This window comes from Mauremys mutica, chromosome 12 (genome assembly GCF_020497125.1).
Source record: "Mauremys mutica isolate MM-2020 ecotype Southern chromosome 12, ASM2049712v1, whole genome shotgun sequence".
In the NCBI taxonomy this organism is placed as follows: domain Eukaryota; kingdom Metazoa; phylum Chordata; order Testudines; family Geoemydidae; genus Mauremys; species Mauremys mutica.
The window spans coordinates 80,483,113-80,500,302 of record NC_059083.1 but is presented as its reverse complement, the minus strand read 5'-3'; the positions used below and the strand labels follow the sequence as shown (position 1 = coordinate 80,500,302).

General features: G+C 53.6%; 1 protein-coding gene across 2 annotated transcripts in view; it reads right to left on the bottom strand.

Moving 5' to 3' along the window:
* The window catches only part of CEP131 (centrosomal protein 131), a 28,600-nt gene extending 13,926 nt beyond the window's left edge, over positions 1-14,674 (bottom strand). Inside the window, exons 1-14 of one of the 2 annotated variants that reach the window (XM_044983394.1) lie at positions 14,560-14,674; positions 13,692-13,755; positions 11,666-11,868; positions 10,131-10,225; positions 7,309-7,423; positions 6,713-6,840; positions 5,530-5,643; positions 4,601-4,750; positions 3,903-4,020; positions 2,875-2,994; positions 1,945-2,113; positions 1,686-1,786; positions 1,096-1,278; positions 414-605 (exon numbers count right to left, since the gene is read on the bottom strand). In XM_044983394.1, coding sequence (XP_044839329.1) covers positions 414-605; positions 1,096-1,278; positions 1,686-1,786; positions 1,945-2,113; positions 2,875-2,994; positions 3,903-4,020; positions 4,601-4,750; positions 5,530-5,643; positions 6,713-6,840; positions 7,309-7,423; positions 10,131-10,225; positions 11,666-11,842 — 1,662 coding nt within the window. In that variant the 5' untranslated portion in view covers positions 11,843-11,868; positions 13,692-13,755; positions 14,560-14,674. The remainder of the gene's footprint in view (positions 1-413; positions 606-1,095; positions 1,279-1,685; positions 1,787-1,944; positions 2,114-2,874; positions 2,995-3,902; positions 4,021-4,600; positions 4,751-5,529; positions 5,644-6,712; positions 6,841-7,308; positions 7,424-10,130; positions 10,226-11,665; positions 11,869-13,691; positions 13,756-14,559) is intronic. The other variant, XM_044983392.1, reaches the window with a different exon arrangement.
* Positions 14,675-17,190: the final 2,516 nt, after the last annotated feature.

Here is a 17,190-nt window from a genome sequence, read left to right as displayed (position 1 = left end):
CTCAGCCACTGTACTGTTAGGCCTCTCAAATGGGCTCTGGAACCCCAGCCCTCACCTACAGGACAGGTCTCTCGCTAACCTCTGGAATGGAGACAGCAGATGTTGTATTCCCTTTCTGGCCTCCAAAAGCCACACCCCAACCCGCCCTTGCCCAAGGCCAGGCCTTTTAGAGACTCTGCCTCCCCAGAGCATTCTGTAGGAGTCAAGAGAGCAAGATGTAGTGGAACATGGTCCTAAGGCCTCGGTGGCTTCCCTTTTCCCAGCGAGGATGTCGACGGATCCATTTCAATCTCCATTACACTGGCCCCATCTTCTTCTGTTCCACAGCAGCTTCAGAGTGGAACAGCCAGAGGGCAGGCTCCTATTTAACACGTAGTCTAGGTGCTAGTCTAACACACTGCCCTGCTGCTCACCTCCTGCTGAGTGGCAGAGGCAGCGGATCTGGGCCGCTCCTGCTCCGACTTCTCCATCTCATCCAGGAAGGTGATGATGCTCTGGAGCTTGGCTTCGGAGAGCAGAGCCCCGTCCCCAGGGACGCCGGGGCAATGGTTCAGCTTTCCAAACTTCTCCAGGTTATCAGCAGTCAGGGAATTTGAGTCGGCCTCCTGCCCAGGGAGAAGATGTGTCGCATTCATGGACCCAGCAACCTGCAGGGAGCAGTGCCATGCCCTAGCACAGCAGAGAGCGGGGACTGCTTGGGAGGCAAGGCAGTGGGTGAACAATCAGCTGTCACCAATGGAACCGAGTTCTTCCATCGCCCCCTAATGGCCAGTCCTCATATGGACATGCTCACACTCCATGTCGGCAGGAATTCTCCCTGGACAAGCGCAGCCTGGCTGAGAGAAGGGTTTTAGCAAGGCCCTGCTGCTCCTGGGAGGCGGGGAACATGCTTCAGTTCCCCAGCCAGGCCAAATTCCACCTTGTCCCCGACTGACACTCCCAGAGGCACAGTCTGAAACGGTGGCATTTCACAGGCATTAACTTGTCATCCCGTCTCTGACTGCGTGGCAGCAGCAAGCGAGCCCTGGGAGGGAAGCCTCCTTGCCCAGCTGTGTCTAGGGGATGGTCTTACCCAACCCTGAGCCCTGACGTTACCCCATCTATCCAGGCATATTTGTCTTTCTTGTAGAGCTTAGGTTGGGGCATCAGCTCCGGCTCCTCCTCCAGCAGTTTGAGGGTGTCCAGAAGCTCACTGAGGGTGACCTTGGACTGGGCTCTGCTGGTCGCAGTGACCCCTGTCTGCAGCTCCTCACTGGCCAGCTCTCTGGAGTTCACATCCTAGGGAAGAAGGGGTGGGAGGACTTGAGGGAAAGCCCACGCATGGTAGAATGGTTTACAGGGCCTGCCCAGCTTGTAATCCGGGTGTTAAATAGCCACAGAAGGCAGGGGGCTCAGTGTGGCCTGATGCAGAACAGGGAGATCAGTAGCCCTTTGACTCGAGAAAGGCCCAACGCACAGTCACAGCTTTCTCGGCAGTGGGGCCATTCTCCATGCTCTCCTGCAAGCCTCTTCAGCACCGAGCCCTGGGCCAGTTGAGCAAAGGGCTGAGCACCTGCTGCTCCGCACTGAGCCTCACTGGACTGAAAGGGTCTGGAGGGAGGGAGGGGAGGGGAGAGGAGGGAGAGCCAAATCCAGTGCCTGAGCTTTCGAAAGCCCCAGTGACTGGAGAGAAGAGCTGAGCCCACCTGCGGTTTGTCCTCTGCCACGTTATCCTGTCCAGTACCCGAACCGAGCCCTGGAGGGCACATTTCTTCGGGCTCGGCAGCTGCTGCACGGAAATTTGCATCTGTGGGAATCAAAGCAGCATTCACTGCTTTACAGCAGCCCAAGAGCCCTGGCCCTCCTTTCGGCTTCCAAGCCCCAGTACCCTGCTGCCCTGGCCCTCGGCCGCTGGCGAGAGGTGCACAGGGAGCTACGGCCCGAAGGTCTTGGGGAGATTCTCACCTGCATTATTGGCTTTGACGATGCTGTTGGCGGGACTGATGTTCTTCACAGAGGCCGGTTTGGTGGGTTTTTTCCTTCCAACCCGTCTGCTCTCCTTCAACAGCACCAGCTCCTCCTCCGCGAGGCGCTTAGCATCAGAGGCCTTTTGGGCTCGTTTCTGTTGAAGCTCCTGTAACAGGGGACTGTCCGTCAGCATCCTGCCTGGCACAAGGCCCCCCTCTGCCCATGCTGCTGAGCCCCTGCACCACTCAGTTTGTGTGATCAATGGCTGGGGGCAGAGGGTGACAGCTTGAGCACTGGGAGATGCTAGTGAGCACAGCAGGCACTGAAGGGTTAATGAGATGACAATCCCATCCAGCAAGACCGAGGACATCACTTAAAAATGAACATGTCCATGCTGCATCGGCAGCCCCCGGAGACCGAGCCGTCCTGCGCAGGGCGGGAGTAACCACGGTACAGACTGCGAGATGCTCCGACAGCGCAGCAACGAGGGCACGATACATAGGACAGACACTGCATGTGCAGCAGCAAAGCCAATGCTCCCTGCCAGTGCGCGTCAACCTGCCCTGTGGGGACCTGCTCCTCCCAAGAGCGGAGCCCTGTCGCTGTGGCCCACGGAGCCGTGGCCTCTCTGCAGGGGCTGCCAGTTCGGATGCGGACGGTTGTTATCCAAGAGCTAGACTGGGATCGGCCGAACGGCAGGAGACTCCAGGCTGGCCATGGCAGAGGTGCTGTATCCCACCCCACACTGAGCTGCCCAGCATCCCCCCAACTCTTCCCCCAGCTACGCCACATGAAGCCCTTGTGAAGGCGGAGAACTACCCCTCCCCGCCCTTGCTCCCCCCACCCCACATTAAAGATGGCTCCTGCGTAGGTAAGCCAAACAAACTGACCCACCCATTGCTCAGAGCCCACTGGCCCCACCATTACCTGGATAGCAGCTCGCCGGGCCAGCTGGGCCTTTTCCTCCCGGATTCTCCGTCTCTCCTCATCCTTCTTCCGCTGCAAGTCCAGGACGTTCCCCTCCTCCATTCGCGGCTGCTGCCTTTCCTTCACAGAAGCACAGATGGACGTTATTGAGAACTATGGATGCTCCTCGCCAGCATTCGCTGCCCATAGCAAAGAGATGCAAACAAACTACATTTCCCTCCTGTCTGGGTTGCCCCAAACCCAGAAAGTTTCCTGCCCCAACCCTCTCTTTTCAGAGACTCTGCGCCCAGAGAGGTTTCACCCGAGGGTGCATGTTTATGAAACACTAAAAGCAATTATCTGCTGGCTGGGTTTGAAATCACTGATGAGACAGGCTTAAAAATAGAATCACACATGCAAGAGCTATGGGTTTTTTCCCCTAGTTAGATAAATAATTAAATACAAAGAAATATAAAAAGCTGCAGATGATGCATCACTTCCTAAGGTGCCAGTTATTGCCAATGGAGCACAACACGCCAACAAAGGACATCACTGCCCTAGACGTTACGCGTGCCCAGTAACCTGACACTGGAGGAGGAGGACTGGAGCCTTCAACAGGAGCTACTGCTGTTACTGCCAATCAAGTGGCTGTTTGCAGCTACGCCAGGGGAAGGGAATGACACTTGGAGAGACCACTCAGAGGCTGACGCAAGGGGCTTGTGGCCTGGTTTTCAGAGGAACTAAATTCCCATGGATGTCGCCATCCAAACACCCAGGCCAGCGGTGCTCTGAGCTGCCACATGAGCCACCTGAGTTCGATGCCTGGGCCCTTCTCTGGCTCCATGAGCCTGGAGGGGCCTAATGCCTCTCAACACATCCCTCTGGCTACATATCAGACCCCGTCCAGTTCTCAGCTGGGTGGCTTGGTGGCCAGAGGGGAACTACTTTTCCTGTTTCCAAGGGCAGCAGCATGCCAGCGTCACACAAGGCTGTGCTGGACTGAGGAGTTGGCTCCGAGTGAATACCCAGGAGCCCTGTCTGTGACAGACCTCTCTCTTGGAAGCCAACAAGTGCCCGAGAGCGGCTGCGCCCATCTTGTGCCTCTGCGAGTGGCGTCGGTACCAGCGCTGGATGGTCACAGCTGCCAGGTTAACCTGATGAATGAACCTACAAGGGAAAGAGGCGGCTCAATGAGACTGCTGCAAGCACACGGGCAGAGACGACACACCCACAGCCTGAGGCACTACTGACCACCTCCCTCACATGGTCTCGCCGTTCAGATGGACATGCCCACATGGGGACAGTTGTTTCTGGGGAGATTAGTCAGAAGAACGGCCATACTGCATCAGACCCAAGGTCCACCTAACTCTTCCTGTACGATCAGACCACACAAGCTCACAGAGAGTCTGAAAGCATAGACTCAAACCGTAGGCAGGACTAAATCGATGTAGCTCCATTGAAGTTAATGGAGATATGCCGATTTCTACAAGCTGAGGATCTGGCCCACAGACAAACCCACAGAATATGAACGTCCGAATATGTTACTGGACAAAACCTGCTCCCTCTCCCAGCTTCTGTGCTGTATCCCAGTTCCACTTCCCCATGCCCTCTGCAATCTGCCTTGACACTGTCCATTGCCTCCCCCAGCCCTGGCATTCCCTTCTCCCCCTCCATTAGCCCCGAACTTCTCCCACCCTGCCTGAAAACTCCCCCTCCCCCCACCTTTCCGTTCCGCTCCCTGCCTCACCTCTCTGCCTCCTCCTCCGTCACCTCCTTCCTCTTCAGCAGGCTGCTGCTGTTGTTGTGGGGCATTATGTTGTTGCTGGAAAAGTTCTTCTGAGACTTCTTGAAGCTGCTGCTCTCACTGTCCTCATTCGAGGTCGCCTTGATCATGTTGCTAAGAGAGAGGAGGAGACTGTCTAGGGCCATCCTTCTGAATGCCACATCCACCCAGCGGGCTGGCCCAGTGCACAGGACCGTAAAAGGCGCTTTGCTGTGCCCACCAGCCAGACCCATGGGCACCCAGAACCGTCTCACTCTGCATAAAACCCAAACCTCTTGCTGGACAAGTAACTGCTCTTGGGCTTCGCCCTTTGCCAGGGACCGGCACCCAAGGGACGAAAGCACATTTCAAGAGGTCAGGAAACCTTCACAGAGGAGAAGGCATTTGCCTATGGCCATACAGCGAGTCAGTGGAACAGCTGAGAATATAACCAGGAGTCCTGGGTTGCTAGATCTCTGCGAGCACCTGCGCTGTTCAGGCAAGCACAATGAAACTCCATTTGTAAAGAGTGACTAGGGCTTTAGGAGCTGAACGGAGAGTCAAACACTCAGTGTTTCAAAGAGGAGCCCCCTCCCTTCGCCATGTCTCACACACACCCTCAGTTCAAGGGCTGGACCAGTTCTGAGCCCTCAGGAGGTGCCTGGAGGTCCACGGACAGGTCTGGGAACATTCTATCAGAGCTGCTAGCAGTCGTCTGGCATGACGCAGCTAAGGGCCTGCACTGAAGGAGACTGGGCTGTCAGCTAGCAATATCAGCCACACTTAGGAGGTGACACGTTTTAAGACACATCCTTTCTCATGTGTCTAAACCGCTCCTGAGCGTATGGTGCAAGCCAGGGTCTGGTCACCCAGTCCAGGCCTGTCCCCCCAGCAGAGCGTTCACCCATACGTACTTGAGGGAAGTTGCTGCCTGGTTGGAACTTTTCGGCGTGGAGGCCTTGTCTGTGGTGGAGTAGTTGTTATGCACCATGGTGGTCACGCAGTTGCCCATGGCCCCTTTGTTACTCCTTGTGTGGAGAGAAGAATGAGACATTAGGACTGGCTGGATCAGAGCACAGAAATGGGCTCTTAAGATAACTCCGTACTGTTTCCCCAGCACCCCAAATACTCACAGCTTCTCTTAGGCTTTCAGGCATTGTTACCCAGTGCACTGCTGCCCAGAAGGCCGCTCCTAGAAATGCACTTGTCACCCAGAATGTACTCCTCCCCAGCGGGTGCACAGCATTACGCAGAGAGCTACACACGCATCCCCTTAGCGCAGGAAATGTGCTAACATGGGACTGCAGCCAAGAGCCTGTGGCTTTGAGTCTGCTCGTCCCAGCTTTTTCAATGTGTTGGTCTGGCGTAAGCCTTGCCTTTTGCAGCATGGGAAAGGAGGGAGTTTCAAATGCTGCATTGCAAAACCCTCTGTACATATTTCCTATACCATCTAGTCACCTGCAGCACAGGACTCCTGCACTCTAGAGCAAGTGGAGCCACTGTACTCTCTAGTTAACGAGTGAGGAAGGAGCTTCGTACCCAGTGCACTGGAGCTACTCTACCCAAAACATTGCCGCTAAAGCCATCTTCCTCTCCTGCCATGTTCTCCTCAAACCCCTCTGTCAGCTTCCTGCCTCTTCAACACCAGGTTCAGCCTCCTCATCCTCACCTGTGCAGCTCCACCCCCTGCCTTCTAACAGCTGCTGCCTTTCCCTGCTCCTTCTACTCCTGGATTCACACTTCATTCATTCCCTCTGCTAAATCTAGAGCAGCATCTCTCTTCCTGGGCACTAAGCAACCTTCAAAGGTCTCCTCTCCAGCCCAACCTTCCATGACTAATCTCTGCTCAGATGCCATCAGCCCCCTGTTGCATCTGACCCTTAGCTATCGCGGTGCAGTTCGTTTAGATGGTGAGCTCCAGCCCCCTGGGCTGTGAAATCCCATGTATTCACTATAAATAACGCGCGTGGGGCTCTAGATAGCCGTTCACATCTCATTCTCAGCTGACTCATATCACCACCTCCTTTTCCTGGTTTTAGCTCCACGTCTAAAGAAGAGGGGTGAACCGTCCCGGCCCTGTGCTGCTACCTCTCTTACCTGTTATTGGCAGTGAAGTTGGGTGCCAGCAGCACAGTGGTTTCTTTCTTCCTCATGCCTGCTGGGGACTCCAGCGTGCTGGAGCTGCGGGTGCTGGATGGGATCGGGAAGACCCTGGGCTGATCATCCTACCGTGGCATTAAGCAGAAGTATGAGTGCACTCAGTCAGTGTGTATTATAAACCCTCCCCGGGGAATGTGGTCTTCCTGCAAGGGCCAGTGTCTCCCAGAAAGATTCACTGTCCCACCATCCACGTGGTCTGAAAGGTCTATTTGCATTCCTCCAGGCTTCACATCAGACACCAGGGACCAACAGCCAGTGGGCCAGAAAAACAGACCCACAGTCTAACACAGGCCAGGGAGCACCCACGTGGCAGTAGGCTGCCTTGTTAACCATTTGTGCTGCAGATCTAATGGGCAGGATATCAGGGTGTTCAATCACAGCAGCACCAAGCTGGAAATGTACCCCTATACAGAGAGAACCGATCAAAGACTGAAGCATGTGGCTTGCCCCATTAACTTGAAGTCAATGGGCTACTCATGAGTATGGGGAGTGTAATGCTGCCCACAGCAGTCAAAATAGGCTGTCTCCCTTACCAGGATATTCCATGTGGTTCTCTTTTCTGGGGAGGTTTTGCTCAGACTTGCCAGCTTTTTTCTTCCCCCAGAGCTGCTGTCAAAGAAGGTCAAGAAGTCTCCAGGCTGCTCAGCACTGTGTTCCCGAAAGAAGGACATCCCAAGAAAGATAAGGAATGAAAAAAATCCTTTTCAGAAACCTCAAATGCAGAAACAACAGCGATGCCCTGGGGGTTTCTCCTTCAAGGGCTGCATCTATGGTGCCAGGGGAGGCTATTGGGTGCCCTGCTCTTCACAAATCGGCACAATCTGACACTAATCCATAGAGCTGGCCTGAAAAAGCCAAGACTCACCTGGCACCTGTTATCCAAAACAGGAAGTAAAAGAGCTTTGCAGGAAGAGGGTGTCGTTATGTAGTCATTGGTTCCATACAGAATTAGCTCATACATAGTGCTGTATATTTCAAAGGCCCATGTAAAGAGATGTTATATTATGGGAAGGAGTATGAGTGAGTGGCACAGCAGGGACTGAGAGTCAGGACTCCTGGGTTCTATCAATGACTTGCCACATGACCTGTGGAAAATCACTGACATCTCGAATGGGGAGAATATCCCACTCGCAGGGGTGTTTTGAGAATTAACAAGAGTGTGTAAAGTGCTTTGTGATTCCTGGAGAGGTGGAAAGCGTGGAGCAGTGTATGTGAGGATGTGTGTGTTCCTATAACTTGGAGCAAAGGCTGTACATTCCTAGCAATAACTCAAGGGGGGGAAATCCTTCACTGAATGCAGCTTTTTGGAAAAAAAAAGCCTGAAAACCAAACACCCAGAATTAAAGCTTGGCCATAAAGAAACCTTCAGAGAGTGGGAAGCACATGAGCACAGCATCCGCCATTCTCATAGTACCTGAGATCCATGCGTACACAGAGTCTGGTTATGCTTCTAAAGCCAGTCAGTCTGTTGATAAACTTCGCAGTCTGTCAAAGCTTTTGCAAACCTCGCAGAGTCCAGCAGATTTCACAGTCCGCTGCACCCCAAACATTCTCCCATTTCTAACTCAGCAGTGAGCAGCCCCAGCTCAGCACAGACCTGTGCTCCACCTCCTGCTAAGAACTTGCAACTAAACCAGGGCTCATAATTTCTGAGCTACAAAGTGGCAAAAAGAGCGTTTCAAGAATTTGCCAAAGAAGTAAGCCTGTTTATTCAAGCTCTCATCTTTCAGAAATGGTCTCTCTCTTCTGCCTAAAATTGACAAGGACTCCTCCTCTATCCACCAGCCACGATGCAAAATTTGAAGGGCAGAGGGCCTTCAGTGAGGAGGCAAAAATCAGGCTTATAAGGAAGAGCTGATTACAACTCAGAACATGGGAACAAACGACCTCCCCAAGCAAGCCCTTGTGGAAAGGCCTGATTAACCTGGAAACTTTGTGAAGAGCCTCACAAACAGCACACTAGTCTGAGGCGCCAGCTGTATCAGGACTCTGGTCTGTGTCAACTGGCATATAAGAGAACTATTCTCTAAGTAGACTGGGACTTAAATCCCCAGTTCATCTACTATTCTACACACAAAAGAATTTCCCTTCAGCATTTAACAATGCATTCCTGGAGGTGGGGGAGGCCTAGCTTTTAAGAGAACCAGCAGCAGCAAGAGAAGCAAACCTTCACTGTGCATCAGTTCCTAGGAACAGGATGTCCAGAGACCCCCGCATATCCCACTCTTACACTCTGATGTTCAGCTCCTCCCTTCATGCTGATCAAGTAATCAGCCTTTAGAACGTGTAGGAGAGGCCCAAGATGAGAAGCACGGTATAAAATATTAGAGCCTGAAGCTGGAAGAGACGTGGCATTCGTTTCTTTCATTCCTATAGCTCCCCTTTGCCTCCCTCTCCCAATTCTGCATTTTACGTCCCTAAGAGTGACAAAGAGTGAAGGAGCAGCAGGATCCCATGGGCTGGGGGCAAATTTCATTCAAAAAGGAGACACGGTTCTTCCCAATCAGAGACAGTCAAGAGTCTGAAATAGCAGAATAATGCTCTCCTGCCCCTTGCAAGACAAGAGGAGTGAGGCAGGCCCCAGGGAGGTCACAGCAGTTGACAGTAGTTTCTTCTCTCCTGTAGTAATACCAGATGCTCTCTCCCCTTTGAGAGCTGAAGAAATCCACCTACCTATTTATGAGGCCCCTACCTCAGTAGTGTCTGAGCACCACAAGGTTGGGAAGTAGATTTGGTGAATTCAACAGGTCAGCTGTCCCCCTCCCTGCCTTGTCCACCTTGCAAGCACAATGATTTGCTATTGTATGGTGGCTTATGAGTGCTAGGAAGCACAGGTTGGATTATTAGCATGCAGTGGCGGCTCCAGGCACCAGCGCTCCAAGCAAGTGCCTGGGGCGGCAAGCCGCGGGGGGTGCCCTGCCAGTCCCTGCAAGGGCGGCAGTCAGGCAGCCTTCGGCAGCTTGCCTGAAGGGGGTCCGCTGGTCCTGCGGGTTCGGCAGCAATTCGGCAAAATCTGCCAAATCCGTGGGACCAGGAAACTCCCGCACGCACGCTGCCGAAGGCTGCCTGAGTGCCTTGCTTGGGGCGGCAAAAAAGCGAGAGCCGCCCCTGTTAGCATGGGCAACAGTGCCTATTGGAATTAATATGGCATCCAGTTTATTTGAGGCTCATTTCTGAAAGAGGTTTCAGGCCCACAGAATTACACTTCCTATCTCCCTTGGATTCTAACCCCATGTTCCCCCAAGTGAAGTGCCTGGAACTCAGACACTGACCAGGTAGCCTAACAAGACCATGAAGCAGAGGGTTTCCTCACTGTTTAGTGAACAGGATGGGTGGGTATTTTTTTAGCCCTTACCGGAAAGCACCGTTCACCTGCTGGTTGACCTGGGTGGTACTATTGGATCTCCGGAGATTGTTAATGGCTCTGGAGCAGCCAAGTCCTGCATCTTCCTGCACAGGAGAAAGTGAAATCTGTGACCGAGACCCCCCGTCTCCACACCCTACACATTACGACAATCCTATTTGTACAAAATACGCCTTGTGAGGTGTCTTATGAAAGCTAACACCACACTGGATATTAATCTCATGATCAGAGGCATGTGTTGACCTTATATGTGAAGTTACAAATTCTCTCTGTATGATGGTGAAGACAAGGCAGCCTAGTCAAGGTAAAGGGGATAAATGGGTCTGTCCTACGCAAAGGAATGTGGGTTTACCTCAATTTACACATTAGCAGTAAACAAAACTATCCAGCTAAACGAGCAGGGGGTTATCCTGTTCCTGAGCTCAAGAGACAGAAATTAACATGGGACCTGCACCCTCGACAGATGCAGGAGACTGGGTCCTCAGAGGCCTCCCTGCCTGGTAAGATGAAGAAATCCCTTTGGCGATATAAGGAACAGAGAGAGACTCCACCTTTATCCTTCACCTCAGGCAAAAAGAAACCAAGTGATTTGCTCTGTGATAGGTCCTGCCCAGGCCAGCCAGTTAAAAGCTCGAAAGGAGACGGGGGGTAAAAGAAACCATCTTGAACAAAGACTGTATCTTGCTAGATTAAGTTTCAGACCCTGAGATGTGTGTTTTCACTTTCATTTGCTTGTAACCATCTCACACTTTCTCTCTTTTACTTGGTATCACTTAACCCATGCTCTCTCGTTAATTAACTTGTTTTACTTTTACTATAACCCCCTTCGGTGCTGTGATTGAAGGGACGGGAATATTTACCTCAGTTATACTGATAAGCTGTGATGGTCTGACTCTAACAGAGCAGCATACTGAATGCCTTCTGTGAAAGCACCGGGGTAGGGGCTGTGCACTGCCAAGAAATCTCTCTGAGGCACCTGGGGGCTGGAGTTCACTGATTGTTATGTTACCTGCTGGCGAGGTCTGGGCTGGGAGAGCCCTGAGGAGTTTGCTGGTGAGGAAGACAAGCTGGCATGGCAGGGAGCTGACACACGGTCTAATTTGCCAGCAAAGCTCACTCTTGCAAAGGCAGAGAGGGAACACAGCGGCTCAGAGCTCTGGGTATCCCCAGTAGTGTGTTACAAAACCCAACAATAACTCTCTAAAGAGAAGCATGGGCACAGAATGCCAGGATGGACTCAGCAAAGCAAATTCCTCCCAAAGAACTAGGGAATTCTACAATAAAAATGCATCGCAATGGTGCTTCATAAAACAGCAACAGGCCCTTCGTGGATCCCCCATCCCAAAGCACACACCTAACTTCTGCTCAGAGAGCAAAAGCAAGGGGAATGCATGTCCCAGGGGACGAAGTAAAACACTCAGCAACCCCTGGAGAATAGAAGTGTATCAAGAGTCTGAAATGTCTGCCCAGGTTCTCCTGGTGATGGGAGGGTTTGGGTGAAAGCACCCCACAGACGCAGTACTCACCGGAGCGTTCCTTCTGGCCTTGCTCTCGGTGATGACGGAGATGGAACGAGCGACGTGCTTAGCTGGAGAGGCGCTGCTCGGCCGCCGCAAGACTTGCAGTGGGAGGCCCGTTAGACTCAGGTCCAAGCTATTGGCATTGACGGCTTGGAATGAGGAACTGCTGCGGGTGCTTTTCATTTTGGGGTGGATTGAACTGCAGTGGATTGAGATGAGATGAAGCACAGAAGAGTACAACTAGGGTCAGGTGACAAGTGAGAGGCACCTACACGGCTCAGTGACAGGATAAGTCTTCTGCCTCTCAGCTTTCCCCCCAACAGCCCAAATGCACAGGGGCTGAATATCCACCAGCTCACACCCTGCTTGGCCTGGCTCCCTGCACCTGTGAGTACTTGCTAAGCACCCATGCCAACATTTTCAGGAGTAGCCTAAGCTTTTTGAACTTCAGGCACCTTAGGCCTGATTTGCTAAGCATCTGCAGCTCTCAGCATCTTCAACTGGGTTTGTGGGCACTCAGCACCTTTGAAGGTCAGATCCAGCATGTCTCAAGTTAGACTCCCAAAATTTAAGGTACCCAAAATCAGTGGCCACTTCCTTGGTATTTTGGCCTAACTAATCCCCAGACCCATCTGTGTCAGGCAGCCATGTATTACTGTCCCCATGTGACAGATTGGGAAGCTGAGGCTCACCCCACTATACCATACTGTGTCCAAGAGGGTTCTTTCAGTTCAGACACCATCCCTCACCTCAAACTCCCTTCATTCAGATTTTACAAGTTGCAACTGGAGTGCGTTGAGAAGGGTTGTGAGATGCACGAATTAACACAACTTTTGTCACTCACTTCTAGCCAGGAATGCACGGAGGTCGTGTCCTTTCAAAGAAGGTTTTGAGGGAGTGTGAGGCCAAATTAACACACTGCACCCTCCAACCTTAACAGCCAAAGCGGTACATAATTCTGCCCCTTTCTTCCTTTTGCATAGCAAAGCCCAGCTCCCAAGGACCACACTGGCTCCATTCCCACCTCCATGGCCTTAAAGCAGTTTCACAATTACTCGGCTATGTTGTTTTATTTCTTTAAATAGTAATACATGTCCTGGGAAGCAGCTGGAACTGCAGAAAGCTTCAATTCTTAGAGAGAAAGGGGAAAACTATCTGGCCTCACATCACATACGTATGTAAGCTCTTTCCAAAGACATTTGCAATTCCCTTGGCACAAGAAATAAGAACAAACAAAAAGCTCTCTATGGAAACCACCAAGCTCACACCAGGAAGATGGGTCACAGTCTCAGCTAGTGCTGGGCTTGGGAGTTGGGTACATATTTGATCAGGGAAATGTATACTTAAATGTATACAAAAACTAATACAATCAGAAGGTTTGCTCCAGGTTCCACACAGGTATAGCAGAAGCGATTTCAGGATTAGGGCTGTATACTGTAAACCCTTCGAGGCAGGGACCATGTCTCCTTATTTGTATTATGAAGTGCCCAATACACTTTTGAGTGTTATAAAGTAACCACCTGTTAGCAAAGCCTGCTCTGCCATCTGAAGGCCACTTGACTGTAACTGTCCATTAGCTGAAGCGCTGTAACAGGGGTTCTCAAACTGGGGGTTATTACATGGGGGGGGATCATGAGCTGTCAGCCTTCACCCCCAAAACCCCATTTTGCCTCCTGCATTCATAATAGTGTTAAATATTAAAAAAAATGTGTTTTTAATTTAAGGGTGGCCGTATTCAGACTTGCTGTGCAAAAGGAGTCACCAATACAAAAGCTTGAGAACCACTGCGCTATAACATCAGCATTCTTATTCCAAAAGCTCCTCTTCCTATGCCAGACCCCTCTCAGGTGCAGTGGCAGGTCAGGTTTGCATTGGGCCAGGATTGCTCCTTTCACATCCCCAGCCAGAGGAAAAAACGCGCTAGACATTAAAAAGTAAAACTAAAAGTGTGTTGGCAAAACTTCACACCCAGGTACCTGCATGCACAAACCAACCAAAGGGGATGAATAAGAATACAAAGGGGGTTCCTTACCTGCCTGAACTTCCAGCTGTCACACTGCTGGGGACACCTGTATTTAGGGCTATTTTCCCAGCATCTATTTTGGGGGGGGGGGGGGGGGTGGAGAGAGCTTGAGAGAAAAAGCCAACTAAAGACTCCAGGCCTTATAAAGATGCTCCAGCAGCAGAGAGGAGCTTGGGACCCTGTTACAGTCCCTCTCTCCTGGAGACTAACCCTGAGCTCCCCCTACACTAGAGAAAGGGGGGCTGCAAAGCCGTTGGTGGGATGGTGACCCTCCCCTAGGTGACTCGGGCATTCAGGGTCCCCAGAGGTGATTTTAAAACATGGGAGTTTAAAAAATTTCTGGAGGGCTCAAGGCCTGGACACAGCCTGTTACCCCCTGCAGGGGCTCTGGAGCCGGGATCCCTCCGCCTCTCCCGCCCCCCCAGCAGGGGCTATGGGGCCGGGGTCTCCCCACAGGGGCTATGGGGCCGGGGTCCCTCCGCCTCTCCCGCCCCCCCAGCAGGGGCTATGGGGCCGGGGACCCCCCGCCTCTCCCGCCCCCCCAGCAGGGGCTATGGGGCCGGGGACCCTCCGCCTCTCCCGCCCCCCCAGCAGGGGCTATGGGGCCGGGGACCCCCCGCCTCTCCCGCCCCCCCAGCAGGGGCTATGGGGCCGGGGACCCTCCGCCTCTCCCGCCCCCCCAGCAGGGGCTATGGGGCCGGGGTCTCCCCACAGGGGCTATGGGGCCGGGGTCCCTCCGCCTCCCACCCCCAGCAGGGGCTATGGGGCCGGGGTCCCTCCGCCTCCCGCCCCGCAGGATCGATGGGGCCGGAGTCCCGCCCCCCCAGCAGGATCGATGGGGCCTGCTGCCCGCCCAGCAGGGTCCCGCCGCCCCTACCCAGCCAGGGGCATTGTGGGAAGGGTCCCTCGGGCGGTGCCCACCCCGCGCAACTAACGAGGGGCCAGAGTCGGGCGCTAGTAACCGGCCCAGGAACAGCCTAACCCAGGCGGGGCGCAAGCCCGCCTCCCCGGCCACGCCATTGGCTCGCTATGGAGACACTGGACTCTCACTGGGCGGCTTGGCTGCCCGTCGCGCGGCGGGGGGGTGGAGTTCGGTTGAGGCGGCAGGCCGGACAGGAGCAGGAGTGCGGGCTGCAGGGCCCGCCAGGGGGCGCTGAGGGACCTAGCCGGGCTCCGGCCTCCTGCGGCGGCTGGGCCGGGCCGGGCCGGGCCTGGCGGGGCGGGGCCAGGCAGGGCAGGGAGTGAGGAGGGGCCAGGCAGGGTGGGGGGTGGAGTCAGGAGGGGCGGGGCCAGGCAGGGCAGGGAGTCAGGAGGGGCCAGGCAGGGTGGGGGGTGGAGTCAGGAGGGGCAGGGGTGGGACAGGGCAGGGAGTGGAGTAGGGTGTGGGGTGAGGAGGGGAAGGGTAGGGCGGGGAGTGGGATAAGCTGTGGGGTGAGGAGGGGCCAGGCAGGGGGTGGCACGGGGTGAGGAGGAGTAGGGCAGTGGGGAGGTGGAGTGAGGAGGGGCAGGGGCGAGGCAGGGTGGGAGCGGGGTAGGGTATGGGGTGAGGAGGGGCCAGGCAGGGCAGGGGGGTGAGGAGAAGAAGGGTAGGGCAGGGAGTGGGATAAGCTGTGGGGTGAGGAGTAGGGCAGTGGGGGGTGGAGTGAGGAGGGGCAGGGGTGAGGCAGGGTGGGAGTGGGGTAGGGTGTGGGGTGAGGAGGGGAGGGGGGATGAGGTGGGGTGGGGCAGAGCAGCCAGAAGAGGGGCTGGGGGCAGCCATCCCATTGGGTTCCCCATGGAGTGTGGGGTGTTGATTGATGATGCCCCGTGCAGGTCCGGTGGGGGTGGTGAGGAGGGGTGCAGGGTCAGGGGGGATTTATCTCTGTACTGAAACAGGCTCTCTGAGGTATTCAGGTGCCTGTTCCATGATGCAATCTGCACCTCAGGTGGAGTGGCCTCCTTTGGAGAAGGTGGGTTTGTGTGTGATGCGGTTTGGACCCTGGCCTTTCTCGTCAGCTCACAGGCTGCCCTATCCGCGCACCTGGCTGCAGAGAACAGATTCCTTGGTGCGACTGGTGTGGCTGCTGGATCTGTGACGGGAAACATAGTGATCTGTGAGCCCATAGCTGCCTGTCCCATTGTTGAAGCTGATTGTGGTGTCCAGAAAGTTGATGCTGATACATCAAGAGTTTGATTGATGTGGAAATCTATGAGGTAGTTTAGGTCATCTGTGCAGAGAATGAAAATCTCATCAGTGTATCTCAGCTGTGTCACTGGTTTCATGGAGGGTTTGTCCAGAAATTCTTCCTCAAGTTGGCCCATGAAGTGGTTGGCACATTGGGAAGTGATCCTAACGTGTAGACGTGTTATAGGTTGCTATTACTACTAAGTACTATTTGTACAGCCCGATGCCTAGGAGTCTCAGTCATGGCCCAGAGCGCTGTACATTATTCATTAGGTATATGATGGTAATGCCTAGGGGTCTCAGACAGTGCAGGACCCCATTGTGCTAGGCATTATACAAACAGAACACAAAGATGATCCCTGCCTCACAGTGCTGGAAGAGTTAGGTAGCTGCCTTCATACGTGAAACAAGAAAATGTACATCGAGTCGATTTTTAGAACCCTCAGAATCGCTACCTATTTCTCATGATGATGGAACCCCCCTGGATCCCGCAGTGGCAGGAGAGCTAGGAAACATGCAGAGCTCTGGATTCACTGGCTCAGCTCCATGCAGATACAAAGGTGGTTAGCGAGTCTTTTCACAATTTCAGATTTGCTAATGAGGTTCACGAACATGACGACAGCGTCAGAGGAGGTTTTGTTTTGTTTCAAAGAACAGAAAATTTGGAGACGTGACTCTTCCAACGGGCCCAAAGCAAACAGCAGCTTTGCACTATTGCAGCAGGTTCCCAAACTCCCCCTATCACAACCCCTTTGTGGGCTCTTCTGTCTAACATTTCAAACCACTGCTCCCCGTTCAGAAAAGCTGCTCTGGGGCATGGGTGAGGGTAGAAAGTGTCCCTCTGAGTCGGCCCAGGCCATTGCCCCAGTTGTTGCCCTGGTTCAAGATAACGGGACTGAACTGGGGCCTTTGTGAGCATCCAGAGCAGGGTCAGCATCGTGTTGACGTTCTCTAGCAATTGCCCGCTGGGTGCTTTACACCGATAAGCCAATCGGGTGGACTCCTCTGCTCATTTGCGGGGCTGAGCCAAGAGCATGGTGCTGCACAGCACAACAGAAGCCTTCTGCGTTCATCTTGTTGCCCCCATGGACTCAATGCTTCCCACAGCCGCTCTCCACTACCAAGCTGGGGTTCCAGAATTAGGCGGCAGAGCTGCCTTCCAGTAGGTGGGATTTTTTTTTTAAAATAGAAACTTCCCTATTTTAAAATGTGTATAATTTAAACTCCATCCCCACCTCTCCAAATTTAAGAGATGCTGCATGACTCTCCAAATGCCACAGTCAGCAAAAAGGCTTCCCTGGGCCTGGGTGAAATGCATGAAGCAAGAAAAGCAGAAGTGATGAA